Raw genomic sequence first — 19,221 nt, forward strand, 5'->3', positions numbered from 1 at the left:
ATAATTACCGTGGCGCTGGCAATGACAATGACTGAGCCCAGAGCATCAGCCAGCACATGTAGGAACACTCCCCTCATGTTCATCTGATCGGCAGTCGGAGTCTTGTGTTCCTTCTCCAGAGGAGGGCGGAATGTCTCGTCATTCTCATTGTCGTCTGTCGCCCCCACCGACACCAGCTGGGTAAGTCGTGTGTGGCTGTGTGCAATGGCTCCGTGAGAGTGGCCGTGACCTCCGTGTTCTGTAAACAAATAAGACGTTAACATACCTGTCCCATTAAATTACAGTTAAATGATTGACTTTATGATACTGAAGTAGATATCCCATTTATGTGCAAGCTAAAACTATTTTTTTTTTTAATTAGAACATAGTTAAAATATCTACTCATAGTGTGCTATAACAAAATTATTATATTTTTCCCCTCATATTTTGTACTTTCATAGTTTACAGTAAGCTGCTCTTTAAAGGCTTGGTTAAAAAAATTAACTCTGTAGGCGTCTCAGAAAAAGCCTTGAAAGATAAAAACCATTAAGCTATTTGTTTGCTTAATTCGTATTGTTGTAAAATAACAAGGTACTCTGATATCATCAGGAGGCCACCCTTACCTAACATAACCACAGCAGCACACTGTAAAAAGGTATCCTCCGGATAATACCAAAGTACCAAAAACAATATCACTATTTGGCCTTCTGCTTTAAGAAAATCATGTTTATTTATTTATTGACACCAGACTCCTCTTTGGGATACTTTGGATTTTTGTACAGGGAGATTTTTAAAATAGAAATAGTTCTCTCTGCTCAAGAGATCTTTCTTTTTTCCCATCAACATTAGTGATTACTCTTTGATTTTCCTTCCTGACTGGTATTGGAATCAGTTCAAACTTTGACGACTGGTTACCAATACCAGTTTCCAAGGATCTGATTAAATGACTAATTCCTTTTTGGCTGACATCAGAATATTTGGCAATGAAGTTATACAAATAAGGTACAAGATGTTAATATAAGATGTTAAGGTAAGTATGTTAATATCTATCAGTTTACGGAAAAAGTCTCTAATCAACACTAATCAAAACAAATTACTCATTATGACAAGACACTCACCAGCAAAGAGAAAGAGTCCGATGACATTGACCAGGAGTCCAAGGGCTCCCACAATCACTATCAATTTGGGCTCATGGATCTCTTCCACCTCTATGAACCTGTAACACAACAAACCACTCCACATGTACATTGATGAATGAACAAAACAATGCAAATTAATTATGAATAATTCTATACTCGTCATTCACTACAATGAAGGAAATACACATTTATCTCCTTCGCCATACTGCTCTGCTGCAGCAAAAACATCAGTTTTTTATACATGAGTTGCAGGTCTAAAGCAGCATTTTTACCCCCTAAAAGCCTTTTTAGTCCCAAGGAAGTAAAAACCAGCAGTTGTTTAAACAGTTGTAAATTTCGCTTGTAGCAATTGCATGGATCAAAAATACAGGGTGATTCAAAAAGGACTTTACAACTTTGAAAATTCATATAAATCTTATTAAACAAAGTGCAGAGCTGGTTTTGGTGTTGTTTTAAAGGAAAACACTTCAAGTTTTTTTACCTTAAACTAAAGATGTTCTATGTGACTTCCGTTGGATTTGGGGAAAATAATTATTTCGGTATGAAAAAATAGTGAAATCCGCAAAAAATTTACAAAATTTTGAAAGGAGGGCGTTTTTTGACAGTGAAGGAGTGCGATTTTCGAAAAACGCATAAGTATTGTCTTGTAGGAAATTTAATTCCGAACCTACGTTTTCTCCTCAAATCTTTTCTATCTCTTACCGTTTTCGAGCTATAGCCGTTTGAAAAAAACGTGTTTTGTCGTTTTCAGAGGTCCGCCATTTTGGATTTTTGGGGGGGTTGAAAATGCGACTTTTTGGAATTTTATGGGTGGTTTGGGACCAAGAACTACAAGTGTGCGAAATTTCAACTCCCTAGCACATCTAGAAGTGGGTGTATCGCAATCCTTCCACGTCAAAAAAAGCCCTACTTTCAAAATTTTGTAAATTTCCCTCAAATTTTTAACAGTTTTCACTATTTTTTCATACCTAAATAATTATTTTCCCCAAATCCAACGGAAGTCACATAGAACATCTTTAGTTTAAGGTAAAAAAACTTGAAGTGTTTTCCTTTAAAACAATACCAAAACCATCTCTGTACCTTGTTTAATGAGATTGATATGAATTTTCAAAGTTGTAAAGTCCTTTTTGAATCACCCTGTATTTATAGATTGATTTATTAGGTATTTTGTATAGGTAACAAACAATCTACATTTAGGTCTCTACATATAGGTCTCTGTAGGAACATTTTTTAATCTAAAATTTTAAGTGTGTTAAGACATGAACTAGATTTTTTAATGGGGTTTTCATGAATTTATCACATAACCATTCAACAGTCTTCAACAAGTTATCTAATTGAATAAAATAAACTAGTAAATAAAACTGAAAACGCATTGTTTACCTCTTGACAGCTTCAACTGTGATGGAGAAGCAAAGAGCTACGAGGAACACAGCATTGACTAGAGCTCCCAACACTTCTGCTCTGGCCCAACCAAACGTGTTCTTGGACCACTTCTTGGGTGACATCTGAACAAACCAAACTGTGTATAGCCAAACTGTTCAGAGTATACTTATACAACTAGAGATGGGCGTTATTTAACGTAACAGGGTAAATAACACTGTTAATAAATTGTAACCTGTTATCAAGATAACACGTTACTCAGAATACCCTAAATTGTAACGCTGCGCTCATTGGCTTATGAATTGATCTACTGTACCAGTTCCGTCAGGATCAAAGTCCTGAAAGCAACAAAAAGTCTTTAAAATAATAAAATGTGAGAAAACATTCCATTCCAGCCGGAATTTAACGTACACGAGAACTGTACGAAGTGTGGCAACGGTAATTCCCATCTCTATATACAACCAATACCTCTGGTTCCAGGTAAGGGAAGAGGAGAGTGGAAAACAAATCGGAAAAGTATTATAGCTGGGCAGGACCCCTAGAGCACTGTATGCCATTTTTCCACGAATCCCATATCCTTACAATAATTACTAATTTGTATATTCTGAAATTTATCCATAGAATTAAGGCAAATATGTGTAATTACGTGTAAGGAAGGAGGATGTTAAAGAATCAGAATGATACTAAAATATGTTCATAGGTGCTATCAAAGTCACTAAAAGGCTTCCCACTAACTGTTTTAAGTATGTTTAATAGTTACCAGCAGACTTAAAACCCTAGCAGGAAAACTATTCCAGAAGAAAATCAAGTCTAGCTTGTTAGACAACCACTACTATTCTGTGAAAAAGATTTATACTGCTGTAAAAAGTTCCATTAACATATGCTACTTTTCTCTGACAGCATATTGCCTGTTTGTGTTTAACGGCTCAATCAATTATTTTTTATATTTAATTTATGAAGTATTATAGGTGGTTATATCATGTTAAGACGACCACAGGATCACAGAATATACAGGTGCTTTACATAAGATTTAAGATAAAGTATGTAAATTTCCAGTGGGCCTACATCCTTCACAGTACCTACCTGCAAAATTAGCGAGTGTCAGATCAATTGGTTATTGTTATCTCATTGACAAAATTATTGAATCATTTCATTTCAGTCGGTGAGTGGTTAATGTTGGTGTTGATATTGTTAAAGTGTATAGACTAATGATAGGTCATTGAAAATATAATTAGCCTACTGGACTTGGTTCAACTACCGCAGCAGGTTACAAAATGAGGTAGCCAATAGACAATAGACAATAGACAAAATCTTTATTGAAATATTCATAGAGAACATTCATGCATCAGGTACATAAAATGTACAGTATGTACGTAAACTATTACAGTAATTTGCAATTACAATTAGAATTTTTTTCTTCTTTTTTTCATGGTAGCTTATTGTTTAAGAATTCATCCTCAGAGTAGAACGGCCGGTCCAAAAGCCATGTTGTCAGGTGCTTCTTGAGCAGATTGGGTTGTTCTCTCTTGAGGTGCTCTGGTAGGTTGTTAAAGTACAGAGCACCTTTGTAGGATGGTTTCTTCTCGTACAGACTCAGATGGTGTTGTGGGAGGGAAAAATTGGCGGCATGTCGTGTGTTGTGCTGGTGTATGTCTCTGTGTCTTAGCTGGGCTGTTTTAGTGGTGTGGATAATGACTTCTCTTATGTAGAGTGAAATTGATGTGAGAATTTTAAGGTTCTTGAAGGCTTCTCGGCAACTGTCTCTGTAGTTCAGGTCGGCAAGGCATCTAATTGCTCTTTTTTGCTTTAGGAGTACTCTTTCCAGGTTGCCTTTTGATGTTCCACCCCAAGTCGCAATGCCATATCTGAGGTGGGACTCGAATAGAGCAAAATATGCAACTTTGGCTACTTCTGGGCTGCAAGCTTGCTTGATCCTACGTATAACGTAGAGACTTGAACTTAGCTTTTTGCAGAGCTGGTCTATGTGGGGTTTCCATGATAGCTTGGAGTCAATTATGATGCCTAGGTATTTTGTGGTATTTTGTGTTTGTAGTCCCGGTATTGTAATGTCTGTGTTGTTGCGTTTGGTGGTGAAAGTCATTTGAACGGGTTTGCTTTCGTTTAGAACTAGGTCGTTGGAGGTACAGTATTGCTTTGTTCTCTGGAGTTGTGTGTTGGTTTTCTCTTCCAGATTTTCCATTGTTTTGTCCGCAAATGTGAGAACCGTGTCATCTGCGTACATGGTGGTGTGTCCATCTTCCCCAATCCAACTAGGTAGGTCATTCGTGAGAAGGAGGAAAAGGACTGGGCCAAGTACTGATCCTTGGGGTACTCCTCTTTGCACGTCTACAGCTTTGGATTGGGCCTTATACTTTGTATTGTTCTTTATGTAGGCTATTTCCACAAGCTGTTTCCGGTTACTAATGTAGCTTTTAAACCATTCTGCTGCTCTTCCTCTCACGCCTAGTGTTTCCAGCTTGAGTAGAAGAAGTTCGTGGTTTAGGCAGTCGAAAGCTTTACTAAAATCTAGGAAGAGGCTTGTTGAAGTGCTGCCTTCTTCTAGTTGGTCTAGTATGTGCTCCGTCAGTTGTATTAAGGCTGTGGCTGTCGATCTGCCTTTGATAAATCCATGCTGTTGACTATTGAGAAGGTTAACAATAATATGTGTTCTTGAAGATGGTGTAGGAGTTGGGCTAATACTATCTTTTCGATTATATTTGAAAATGTTGATATTAGGGAGATTGGCCTGTAGGTGTTTCTTTCTATCGTTGGTCCATTTTTGTATTTTGGGTAGACTTGGGCCATCCTATAACGGATCAGTAACAAAAAATCCATCTACTGTAGGCCTAAGCTTATAGAGACTGCTACATAAGTGATTTCACTCATATATCCGATTAAGGACCTACAGTACCTAACAGCAGTGGAATGGTATTAATTCCTTGGCTTCGGGAATTAAAAAACACTCCTATTGAGCAACCGTGATGCATTTAAATTCAAGTCATAAACTGAAAAGTCTTTAAATGTCTTACCGTACTCAATAATATCTTACTACCTACTAGAATTAGTAAATTTTCATGGACTTATTTTTAGTTAATTAGGGCCTACCTTGACGGAGAGGAAGGCGACAACCAGAGCCGCAACATCACTCAGCATGTGGAAACTATCTGCAACGAGGGCCATGGAGTTGGTGACGTAACCAACCACAATCTCCACCAAGAAGAAGAATGTTGTCAACCAGAACATTGAGATAAGGCGGCATTTTTTCCCTGTATACCTCCCCATCCCGTATATCTGCAAAACCACAATATTTATTTATATTTTTTTTTATTGATGAAAAACTCCATTTAGCAAAACGTTAAATTTCAGACTTAATACATCTCATACATATGAAGACAGAACAGACAACAAATTATTTAAATAAAAATATATCAATATCATACTGCAATCAACAACAATAAATGCCGCATATGTGTTAGTTAAGTTAATAATAATTTTATAATCAATGATGTCTTTATACTCTGTCTTTATACTATTCTCGCTCTATTATTAAATGGCTACTTAACAAAATGGACTTATTAATATTTAGCCTTCCCGTCTGTCTAATATTAAATATATAAATCTTGCCAATAAATAACAATATAACTATTAACGATCAAGAAGGTAAACAACAAGTTTTGTAATTAGCTAACAATAATATAGATGCAAAAACAAGTAGGCCCTAACAGTAGAAGAGACTCAACAAACCGAAATCAATATAGCCTATTACAAAACAGGAAAATACAAAGATATTTAGCAAACAAAGAAACATATCAAATTGCAAAGTATTACTGACGACTGGTAAGAGAAGAATTTCTTCAGCCCATTTCTAAAAACCTCTTCAGTCGTGGAGAAAAAGTCCAGGTGGTCAGGAAGACAGTTTCCAAGGCGATGGAGGTGAGGTAAAGTGCTGTGGTATGCATATTGTGTAGAGCAATACCCCCTCTCAAACAGTTGTTTTGTTCTTGTTGACTTTAACACTCGAAGGTAAATTCTTCCCAACAATTCAGGTGAGTCCACTGTAGCCGAGATGATCTTCAGAAAAATTAGGTCAGGGACTTTACGCCTGACAGTCAAGGGTTGAAGACGAAGGAGGGGGCTAAGGTCGTCCAAGGGCACATCTTCGTAGCGAAAGCCAAGCTGCGTGCCAACAATTGGAAGACATCGTCTTTGTATCCCCTCAAGAAGATCAACGTGGCCCAGCTAATACAATGACCACACTAAAGAACAGTACTCAAAGATATGGCGGAGAAGTTGATACGTAAAGAGTCCTTAGTACTTCTGGTGAGAAACCGTTTGTAGACACTCTGATAATAAAACCAAGAACAGAGTTTGCTCTTCTACTAATGGCATCCAGGTGAGCATCAGGACTTAGGGACGATGTTAAAATCCCAATATTAGAGGGGTGACGTATTAACTTACGTACCGGTACGGGTGGGATTTTTTCATTCATGAAATTTCCTGCCTACATAAGACAGATTAACTTTGGTCTAGCGTAAAAAAGTGATTATTTCAAGACAAATATTTTACTGGTGAATCGGAACAATAGTTGTAATAGGCTACAAGCATGCATCCACACAAGATAAAGAGTTTGTACATTTTGAAGTAGGTATATGGCATTGCACTGGTTAGTAAGCAAGGTAAAAGTCGCCACTGAGAGTTTATTGGTCCAATAAAAGCTAGTAGGTAAGCTGCAAACCAGCCTAAGATTTGAATTAGGCTACCTGAATTACCTCCCTCGACGTCCATGACCAGCTCTTGCTGGATAGACAGAGTCAAAAACTATTTATGATTAGCATATACATATTAACAAATTTATATTTTGCAGTTTTGGCGGCAGGTTAGACTAGACGCATATTTCAACAAATTCTTCCAGGGAGTACATGGGCTTTGCCAGCAGCCACTCTCTCAGTTGATTTTTAAAATCTGGGGCTCGAAGGTTTTGCAAGTAGGCCTACTGGGGGCAATTGGTTGTAGGTACATCCTAACAGCCAACATAGGGAAACTGTTCTTTTTTTGTTCAGTCTACAGAAAGGAATATCAAGGTTGGATGTTGACCTCTTATTGTGAGCATGTAGGTATTCTCTCAATGCAAAACTGGCAATGTTGGTCTTTAAGTCGTTTAGGGTGATAATAATGTAATGATTGTAAACTGTTTGGATGTTACGGTTTCTGAATAGAGGTCTACAATGTTCGTCGTAGTCAGCAGATGAAATGACTCTAACCGCCTTCTTTTGTATCACAAGTCCCTACATCCTTACAACCAGCTGCATGGCCCCAAACTTCCAACCCATATCTGAGATGGCTGTGGAACAAAGCAAAGTAAACAGTCAGCAAGTACTGCTTTGTCAGCATGGGTTTGAGCCTCCTGAGAAGATGCAATGCCCTCGCAAGCCTAGTGCAAACTTTCATCGTATGATTTTCCCAGGTGAGTTTGGGGTCGATAGTGAAGTCTAAAAACTTAACCTCAGGCACGTTGCTAGGAATACGATTTCGAGCCAGACTGAAGGTCATGGGTTGGGTTTTACATCCGTTTAGACAGAGCTTATTTTCTTTGAACCACTTCTTAGTGATTTCAAAAGACTGTTCAGTTCTGACCTTGGCTTCCTCAGGAGTACTTCCTTCTGCAAAGATGGTCGTGTCGTCTGCAAAAAGCAAGACGTTACCAAGCTGCCCGAGGTCATTCACCATCACCAAAAATAGCACAGGGCCCAACACAGATCCTTGGGGCACTCCATGTTTTAAAACTGGCAGTGGTTGTGAGTTTGCCCCTCTTACAGCCATTATCTGTGTTTGATTTTGAGAGATAGGATTCAAAGGCATGCAGTGCTGGCACTCTAACGCCATACAAACACAACTTGTCTAGCAGTTGATTGTAGGGAACACAATCGAAAGCTTTACTTAAATCGGCTAGTTAGTGCAACCGAATTTCCCTCTTCAAAGGCATCAACTATTTTAGTGACATGCTTAAGAACTGCAGTAGTGGTGGTTCTACCACTCCTAAAACCATATTGAGAGTCGCTAAACAGGCAGTTTGATTCAAAGTGCTTAGGCCTAACAAGTTGATTCTTCATTATGATTTCATCAACTTTAATAATAATAATACCTAATAATTTTGGCACTATGTTCGCCAAAGTTTATGAAATCATAATGAAGAAGGCACTATAGAGATAGGCCGGAATTCCAGTTCACAGACATGCCAAAATAAACACTGCATAGCCTATTCATATTCATTGGTCCATGCCTGCAAATGGTCTGCAAGGAGATGGCTAAAACAACTACAGTATTATACGAACAGACACAACAAACTATACTTGATTGAACAGGAATGATACCTAATGTGTTTTAAATTGCTGAAAATGATAGGTGCCTATAAATAGGTCTACTGCATAGCTAGCAGACCTTGGATGAAAATTTCTATAAATAATTCACAGAGGATACGCGTCCGGTAACCAGACGTGGATTAGGCGTCCGGTAACCAGACGTGGATTAGGCGTCCGGTAACCAGACGTGGATTAGGCGTCCGGTAGGGGGTCCCGGAACGCCATTACCACAATGATACGATGTTCAGCCATCAGTGTTCGTGGTGTAGTGGATAGAGTGCTCGACTGATATGCGAGAGGTCCCCGGTTCGAAACCCATCGGTAACTTTAACTTTTTGTCACAGATTTTGCTTTGAATGTAATTTCTTCTTAACTGTACATCTTTTGTTAGAATTTTTGGCATTTATAATTTTTTGTTATGAAGAGAATTGAACCTTCATTTGATTTTTTTCACTATCAGCAAGTTTGGTTGGTTAGGTTAGGTTATGACAGTAACTGCCGGACGCCTAATCCACGTCCGGTTACCGGACGCGTATCCTCTGCGTAAATAATTACCAAGGTTTGTAGTACCTAACCCGCTATTCTTAAGTTTTAACTTTAGTTAAGTTACCTATAAGTTAGGCCTACATCCAGGCCAATCAAGACTAGCCCATTCCCCTTACTTTCATGACTAAGTATCAACGAATAAGAAGATGGTACGGTAATTCAAGATATAACTTACCTTATTCAAGATATAACTTAACTTAAGTTATTATTACTTATTGCGTTAAGGCTGTAATTTGACTAATTTAAGTGTTCGGATCATTCGAAAAACTAACAAGCTATGATAGGCTTAAGCAGGGAGAGCATAGGTAGGCCTAGTCTAACTAAGTTACATTTTTTACACAAATCTAAGGAAAGAGTAGGTACCCTAGCATAAGTTGAAATTATCTTCAGGTTAATTTGCGTCTTGCTCTGTAAAATACCAAGCCTACTCCCATAATCAAAAGACACAAGTTATTCAACAGCAGGGATAAAATTGGCTATTGAGGTAACTTATTCTATTAAAAATATGGGCAGGCTTATTCTTTTAAAGTTTGTAAATGATCCTTAGAAAAAGGCGAAACGATAAAAACTTCTTTAGACCAACATACCTAAGATCCAAGAGAAAGGATTTGCACGTAATTCAGACTGGTTTTGCACACGGCACTTGAACTCTTGTTCAACGAAAAGCGAGGCTTGGCTAAACCACTTTCAACTAAGCAGATTCCAGTTGAAAGCTCAACTTGAAAACATTGACAACAAACTTCGGTGACAATCCCATACGATTCAATACACACACAACACAACACAACAGTGAACGGATCACAGTTCACCACTTCACACGGCTCCAAAAGCGTTCAGCGGCAGCGGTTCAGCTTTCGGCAGAAGGTGACGGTGACAAGCGTCAAGCAAGCAGCTGAGTCAGAGTGCCAACCATACAACAAGAAATGCACCGAACAACAAATTACTTTGTTCTTTATCAAATTCCCAATCAACCTCCTAATATTTACAAATACTATAGTAAACTATAGACGACCGTTTCTGATGGTACCACTACATATTTGAAAGAGAGGAGTCCCTGTATATGCGCCAAGACTACTGTGTAAGAAGTAGTGGAATAATGAATAAGTTGGCTGACCTGGGAAATAAAGATTTTCTATTCTCCTAATGATCAGCTGTTTTAGAATTAACATTATTATTTACATTAGCGAGGACAATATTCCATGATCAGCTGTTTGTGAATGGCATTGTGACATTAACAATGACAGTAAATTGACCATTTGTCTCATTTTAAATTAATTCAAATCTTAAATGTGTGGACTATTTATTTATACTAGTGGTCGTCCTGTGGTCGAAACTCGACCAAAAATAATTAATGTACAGACTTCTCTATTTTCTCCCCACACTGTAAATAAAACATGTGATTGGAATTTCTTCCATTTGTTTTGATTTTCTGTTTACATTTTGTTGTTATTTCGTCACCATCATGGCAACCCATATGGTCCATGTTAATTTTTTGAAGTTTTCAAATTAATTTTTTGTTCTTATTTGTTAGCCTATTTTAATTTTTAAAAGCATTCTGCACATCTACAGGAAAATATCTTTCCAACAGTATGCGTAGATTTTCCCTGCGATGCACACGAGCTGAGAAAAAAGGTTTTAAAGAAACATGCTTGCCTATTAATATATACAGGGTGTCCCGGAACTCTCTATCAATATTTTAGGGCATTGTTCCTGGGTAAGAAACATATCTAAATATCATATTTAAATTGTCCGGAAGTCCTTAGTTACTCAGATAGCCGCCATTTTGTTTTTTTCACTTATTAATTTTTTTCTGAAAATTGGTTAAACATACGAAGTTGAAAATTTGCACAAACATTTATGACAACTAGACAAAGCTACAAAAAAATTATGAAGATTTTTCAAATTCATAAAACAAAATGGCGGCTGTTTAAAATTTTGTTTCTTAAATTACTCGAAAACCGTTGATGTTACAAAAATTTTACAAGAATAACTTTTTTAAGGCAATTTTTTTACAAATCGATCGACGCCTTAATCTTTAAGATCGAACGAGTATTAACTGAGATATGACAGTTTTAGTGATACGTGACCGCTTTCAGCATGCGCTGCAACTAATATCCGGCGGTCACGTATCACTAAAACTGCCATATCTCAGTTAATACTCGTCCGATCTTAAAGATTAAGGTGTCGATCAATTTGTAATAAAATTGCCTTAAAAAAATTATTCTTGTAAAATTTTTGTAACATCAACGGTTTTCAAGTAATTTAAGAAACAAAATTTTAAACAACCGCCATTTTGTTTTATGAATTTGAAAAATCGTCATAATTTTTTGTAGCTTTGTCTAGTTGTCATAAATGTTTGTGCAAAGTTTCAACTTCGTATGTTAAACCAATTTTCAGAAACAAATTAATAAGTGAAAAAAACTAAATGGCGGCTATCTGAGTAACTAAGGACTTCCGGACAATTTAAATATGATATTTAGATATGTTTCTTACCCAGGAACAATGCCCTAAAATATTGGTAGAGAGTTCCGGGACACCCTGTAGATAGATAGATAGATAGATAGATAGATTGGGTTTTATTTTACATGTCGAATCATTTAACTTTTGAGGGCCTCAATTTTGGTAATCTGGTTTTTATTGGTTTATATAATTAATTACTGTTATCTAAAACTGATGTGGTCATTTTTTAATTAACGAAAATACGACAAATTCATTATTACAACCACAATTCTTTGGTACCGTATTGAGAAATCGATGTACAGTAGTTCACGATTATTTCTCTTGCCACATTATCTGCTAATATATTACATAATTTAGTTCGTGCTAATGTTTAAAACTTGAATGTAAATTTATTGAATTTCGCGATAAGTTGAAGATACAGTATGACCTTACCGGAATAATAATAATAACACACGACATATTATACATAATTACAATGAAATCTAGGCACTTTATAAAATAAGGTATATACTGTAAGGGTGAAAAATATACTATTTAATGTGGATTTGGTCTTATTTAAAGCCTTGGTCTTAAGATATTCTGACGTCCGATTTGCCCATTTACAATAACAACTTCAAAAGCGAGTCAAATGCCTATTATATGTACCACTATCGTATCACCTACTTATGTTGAATATAGGCTAGAAAACACTAAAATATAAGTATGCAAATTGTTTTCCACACACTGTAATTAATTTGACTATTGTAAGCAAAGAGCACAGTAATTTTGACATTACTGTTTTAATAAATAAGTAGTTATAAAGGACAGTTTTAAATTAGATTTGATTTACAATTGCTCAATTGCTAAATTACATGTATGTATTTACAATTTACAACAACAAAGAATTGGTAGAGTATCCCTTGTAGTCGTGGTCTAAAGTGTTTTCAGGGTTAAGGGACAAAAATATCCTAAAACTTATCACAGAAACGAGTCGATGACAGTTTGGAGGCTACAAGTCTAAATTTAGGACGCACATATTTTAATTTATCCAACTAGCTTCACTTCAAATGTAAACAAAGACAATCGAATCCCTTTCAGCCATACGCACTCCGCAAAGCTATCTACACGACTAGCCCAAAACAATTTGTAAAACGAAAATATTTGAACATTAAATTAACTTATTGTTTGAAAATAATAACTGTCATTTATATATTTAGTGCAAAATAGTTTTACCTGAGCAAGGGCTTCAGTTTCTGTGTCGTCTAAAATGGAATTTCCTTTATTTTCAGGATTCACAATTGAAAAATCAGTAAGTTGTGTTTTTTATTCGATTCGTGGAGATTTTAATCATACTACTGCAACAATCCCCTTGTATAAAGACACTTATACTACATTTCGAGTAGGGTTGGACTGGAGAAGCAAAATAGGTACCGTCATCAAAAGGGCATATTTCCCTCCTTTGAGCAACAATAATGATCAATGACTCCATTATATTAAATTAATAAAGATTATAATACATTGTTTTCAGCTACATCATTTATTGAATTATAATTGGTTACATGATGAAAACCAAATATTAAACTAACGACAAAACGTCCTCTGCGTAAAACCTTTAACTATGCAGTATCCAATAGTCAATGATAAAACGGAGAGAAGAAGAAAATTGGTTTTAATTTACTCATTAGGAATCATGTTTACGTGCTTAGTCAACGGTTGACTATTCATTTATTTTTTCATTACACTACAATAAGAGAGTGTACAATTAACTACTGTACTGGTTGTTGGATAGTTTGTGAGTTTTTTTTCGACCAATGCACAGTTTGTGGAGATTGTTGCCTAGACTCAGCTGTACAATGCAAGCACTGAGGCATGAAATCTCAAGTCAGAGTCTTCGCCTCAGTGATTGGTTAGTAATTACTTGATCAGCACTCGCCTCCATTTTACAGCCTTATGGCCTTAATCTCTGTTGTGTCATTGCCCATAAACCATATTAAAAATGTATCTATAATGTCTTAGTTCCTAAAAAAATATCGTTCGAGGATGTACCTTACTTCTATGGCATTATCAGGAACTTAAAGCTAACCTTCACTAACATTGCTCATTAAAATTCTGTACATAATTGAAGTCATTGTCACGGCGATGTAAGCGGGCCGGACAGTGGAGGACGATGCATATGTATTTCACTAAGGAGCATTGGTCCAAATTATGTAGAGATTTTATATCGGTAACGCAGTAAGAATATATTGAGTGAGCGAAATGAATTTGACATTAGCCTTGGACAATTTACTGTGTTGAACTACACTTTTGTTTGGATAAGTTGATTAGGTATGTGAAAAAAATTAATATTGACTGTCACACGAGCCACAACCTCTATAACTTGAGTTTTATCTTGTATTGGTTAAGGGAGTGTGTTTTATCTATGATTTTAGTAAAGAATGTTCAATATTTCCTGATACAGTTGGTGACACACTTCTGACCACGTGTGGCTATAAATCATGTAAATAATAGAAATATAAACTTGAGGTTCAAAAAGGGAAACTTGGAGCAACTAATTTTACGAATCTCTACACATATTAATATAGACAAGATACATAAATGTATTTTAATATCTCAGACGAATAAGGTAAAGTTGTTCTTGTTCTTTGGTCATTTACTGGTGAGGTTTTCAATACGTCTTATTGCACCCAACTTTGTACCTTTGTTACCCTCAATCTCCGTTAGTTCAACGTTATTGTAACCAATCGTCTGAGGACTGAGGAGAAGATTGCGTCGTGCCACGACGAGTCATCCAACCAACAATCTTATCTAAAACAACATCCAATAGATGTTATCCATTCGGTCTAGTTTACGGCCTATCTGGGTCAAGTGTTGGTTCACTGGTTCTTGGCAAACAATGGAACCGAATAACTTTGACAATCCTTCATTGTTGTGGCTACACATTCTAAAAGTGTGACAAATATTGCAGTTCGTCACATCTATAGATTACTTCATAAATTAAATATGCTACGAAGTACCTTCTTGTCAAGACTCGCCAGCTCCGTTTTATTCGATAGCCACTCTCATAGATTAGTGTTGGTAAAATATAGCTAGACATGTTTCTAGAAGTTAGTAGTTTCGTGTAGTTCGTTGCTACACCAAATAATTAATAAAAATTTTATTGGGTCGTATAATGGTAGTATCTAATTAGATTGAACTACAAAATATCCAGTTGGAAAAGCAAAGTAGCATTCTAGCATATATGGACTTGGACTGTGTTCAAGAAGAGTATTGGTACTAATTTGAGAAAGAGGATCCACCAAACATTGCGCTAGAGAAATGCCAACTATGAGTGAAATAATGTACACGGACAATAACATGTTGAGAACTTGTGTTATGATGTAGTTTATACGTAAATTAAAACAGTACAGACCTAGTTAAGATCGCAAAACTCACGTGGTGATTAGTGATATTCTTTTTACAACAGTTGCCACCGCTACAATCTGCTAAAACATTTCAGCATACATGTGCGATTAGTCGAATAGAAACCCCGATGACAAACAAATTAGTCAGACATATTTCATTATAATTCGAGATTGTATACGTGGAATTCAGCCATGTTGAGGGCCAGGGTCGCGGTGACGTCACACTGGACGGCACAGCGATGACGTCACGTCACATGGCCTTGTGTAACCCTGGCGCTGATACTGAGAAATGCGAATATAACGACTTTCTCAGACTGAACCGCTAAGAAAGCTTCCACACTTTACACTTCGAAATCGATTATTTCTTTGTGATAACCGGGGGGAAAATTAAAAAATATCCTAAAGTTCTACTAGACCTGGGGTATAGAACATGAAAACACTTTTTTATATTGGACCGAGTATATAGGGTGTAAAATGTAGTTGTGGTACTCGTCAAGTTGATTTATTTCGATATATCGTTGTAGAATCTATCTAGGTTAACTTACATAGGGACTGATAAGCACTTTCTAGATTAGAAACAGTTTTAATTAAATTAAGTATAACTGAAGTTCGCAAGTTATGGCAGTGCAGTAAAATAAACACTAAATTGTTCAAGATGGTCATCTTATCTCGAATAAGTACGATATAATTTGAAATATATCTAGGTACGTGTAAGAAAAAATGTAATAAATACTCCAAAGATAATACTGTATTGTACTACAGTACAGTATAAGAAAAATGTTAGTGTAATACGTCGCTTTCAGATTGAAGCGACTACAAAAACTAAGAAAATTTTCTCTAGGTAGGTACAGTAGGATAGGATAAGTAATTCAAGCAAAATCAATGGAAATAATTAAACTTGTGAAGTTAGCGTACCAATATTAGCATATCCACATTTTTTCATACCAATCGTAAGACTGTATGAATTTAGCTTACTTCGTTCTTAGTTCGTACTCGTCGTACTTAGTTCTCCAATTTCCAATAATTCTACAATTTGATAATTTTTCACAATTTTATTGTTTTACGAATACTGTACAGTTTCGGCATGTTTTATCTATGGTATCGGCAAGAGATACATTTATTATTGAGATACCTACATTAAATTGAGACGTATTTTTTATGTACTGCATGTACACAAATAAACCTTTTAACATTCAACTAATTAAAGTAAGGCAAGTTGAAACAATGCCAACTGGAAATTAATTCATAAATTAATTAATTAACATCCCCAGTCCGAGAAATGAAATGGAGCAAGAAAGACCTCTTGCCGTGACTCCCAACACGTGTAAAGTTGTCGCGCTGTCCAATCGGCCCGTCCGTCCGTGTGTAAATATTTTTCCTACGGCCACACGATCAAGTAGGCTTCCTTGCAGTTTTTACTTTGGCGCACAGTTTTTAATTTACTTTGGCACACACCAGTATTCCAACCAAACAACACAAAACAGCGTACTTTTATTATGCACGTAATCCGTGTACGCTTGAAAATAAGTTGGCAACACTTAAAGATACTACGACTACGATCAGCTGGTGCAGCGTTTCCCATTTCAAATTTCGATCAACGCTTGGATTGGATTTAACCATAACCTACCTAAAAACAAAAAAACATGTGGTGTATCGTTTGAAAGACTAATTACTTATATACTTTATAGAAACTGTAGGAAAAATATAATGTGCAATGCGAGCGCAAAGTGCCACTTCGCACACTAGTTACACAATTAACTATTTCGAATGCAGGGCAGACTCTGACTATAGCGTTAGTGTTAAAAATATCTAGGCTTAAAGAAGACCCCTGACGAGCCCCTGGGCCCTGTAGGTGCCACAAAGTACCTGTTCATAGTGTAACGAAATTCACGAAATTCATAGGGTAACGACACAAACGTCTTACCTACTCAAGAACTACAGGATACAACAAGAAAGATAACCTAATCATAAACGATAGCCTGTTATCGTGGACTGTTACATTTTACAGTTCGTTGTTTGTGTGTCATACTCATAGGCTACTTGGTATATTACCTGTACGTTACTGACACAGATTAAACCAGTGTTAAACCTATGTTATGCACATTCACTACTAAGGACATGGATACAATATTTAGCTTTCACTACATGAAACTAAGATTGTAAGATGAATTACCCCTGTATTTTAAAATTTTAAATGTTACTCCATTTAAAGATCAAATGAAAGATAAAGCTTACTATTATTCACTGGGAGAACCCTCTATAGTGTAGTTAAAAAAATATTGATATCCTACTTGTACTATTAAGTTTATTTAAATTATTTTAACTATTAATTTTATTTTAAACACATCACTATGACGAATCACCTGATCTTATGTATGAATTAATAATTTTACTTTATAAAGAACGATTTGTGTCAATAAAATATGTCTATGTACTATACTATAAAATCGCAACAGTGCAAAAAAGCCAGGCTTTAAGCGATAAAAAGAGTACTGTATGTCTGTTGTTAACACAACACCAAGCACATTTTAAAGGCATTATCTTCTGAGCTATCAAGAATTTGAAGGTCATGATAATGCCCGAGCACTATCAAGAGGAGGAAATTAATGGTTAAAATATCCATCTTATCTATTTAAACGACTGAGGCACTAGTTTAACATCCATTCAGCATTCTAATTCAGTCGATAAAATCAAGTAGAATAGAAAAATCCCAATTTCTGTAAGTGTCTGGGGTCACTCTACATCATCGAAATCATTGCATTTTTTGCAGTCCCATTAAAGAGTGACTGCGGTTTTGATATGGCTGACTTAGTACATAATTTTGTTATTTTTAATCTACCCCAATTTAATTTTTCATTTGCAATGCATTTCTCAGTGTTGTACAAACACATTTTTTGTATTAGCAGACTTTTACTCTAGTCTTACAGCTTTACTAGAATAATTTAAACATAAACTTAAGCTCTTAAAAAAAAATGTTGATTTGATTCTTAAAAACATGTTTATTCATATAAGAGGCATGCATATGGAGCTTACAAAACTACAGCCTGGGGAACAAAGTAAGTTAGCATAGTTCTTGTTGCATAAATTAAAATCCATTTAATTTTAAAATTACTAGTATCAATTTATAAATATTATTTAAAACAAAGCCAGTTAAGGTCAAGAACTATTTGTTCAGTTTTAAGAGCACCAAGCATGTGCCTGAGACGAACGAACAAGAAATAAATGTTGGGACGAAGATGTAGTTGAGATTCTGAATTGGTTTTAAGAGTCAAAATTATTGTTGAAATCTAATTTTGCTATACTTTTTTCTGTCAAATTTCCACTGTGGTAAATAAAGCCTACTTCTACAGATCTGTTGACCACATTATGTGGTCTTCGGTATGTTTAGTAAATTATTTTATATTATCAGCAGGAAGTACTACTGATATGACTGCTATTTTTTATTTTTGTAAGAATTAGGCTAGGATTATACTAGGACGCTGGCGTCCGAGAGGCCAGCGTCCGGGACGCTAGCGGGGCATTAAATCAAATGGGGGCGATTATACTATGGATGCTAGCGTCGGATGCTAAAAAAAGCCACCAAAAGCTCGAAGTTATTACCGTAGGTGGCATGGTAAAACCTAGGCCCGGGACCGATTTACTTTTTCATTTTGATGTCCCCAGAGGCCAAAAACACCACCCGTTCGTATAGATTTAAATATTATTTATATATATGTCTGTTAATGAGCTTAAAAACAAATAATTTAGTACCTATATTTAAGTGTTTTGTACTGTTATTAGTTATGAAAAAAAATAAAAAAGAGTATATTAAAAATTGCCATGTTTTTCTTATAGAAAATGTTGTTAAGTGTTGGAATTTGCTTGTGTATGGATATATTTCGATTAAACTTGGCCAATTTGTTTTATACTAAGCTAATAATACAGTATTTTACTAAAAAAACACACTTTATTAGCCCCCTTCAAGCATAAAATTTTGGT

General features: G+C 35.9%; 1 protein-coding gene across 1 annotated transcript in view; it reads right to left on the bottom strand.

Annotated features, from left to right (window-relative positions):
• The window catches only part of LOC128984471 (uncharacterized), a 33,537-nt gene that overhangs the window by 1,344 nt on the left and 12,972 nt on the right, over positions 1-19,221 (bottom strand). Inside the window, exons 2-5 of the mRNA XM_054403793.1 lie at positions 5,604-5,789; positions 2,499-2,623; positions 1,098-1,195; positions 9-238 (exon numbers count right to left, since the gene is read on the bottom strand). Coding sequence (XP_054259768.1) covers positions 9-238; positions 1,098-1,195; positions 2,499-2,623; positions 5,604-5,780 — 630 coding nt within the window. The 5' untranslated portion in view covers positions 5,781-5,789. The remainder of the gene's footprint in view (positions 1-8; positions 239-1,097; positions 1,196-2,498; positions 2,624-5,603; positions 5,790-19,221) is intronic.

This window comes from Macrosteles quadrilineatus, unplaced genomic scaffold (genome assembly GCF_028750875.1).
Source record: "Macrosteles quadrilineatus isolate MER2022 unplaced genomic scaffold, UCM_ALF_1.0 Scaffold_2__2_contigs__length_208266976, whole genome shotgun sequence".
Taxonomy (NCBI): Eukaryota; Metazoa; Arthropoda; class Insecta; order Hemiptera; family Cicadellidae; genus Macrosteles; species Macrosteles quadrilineatus.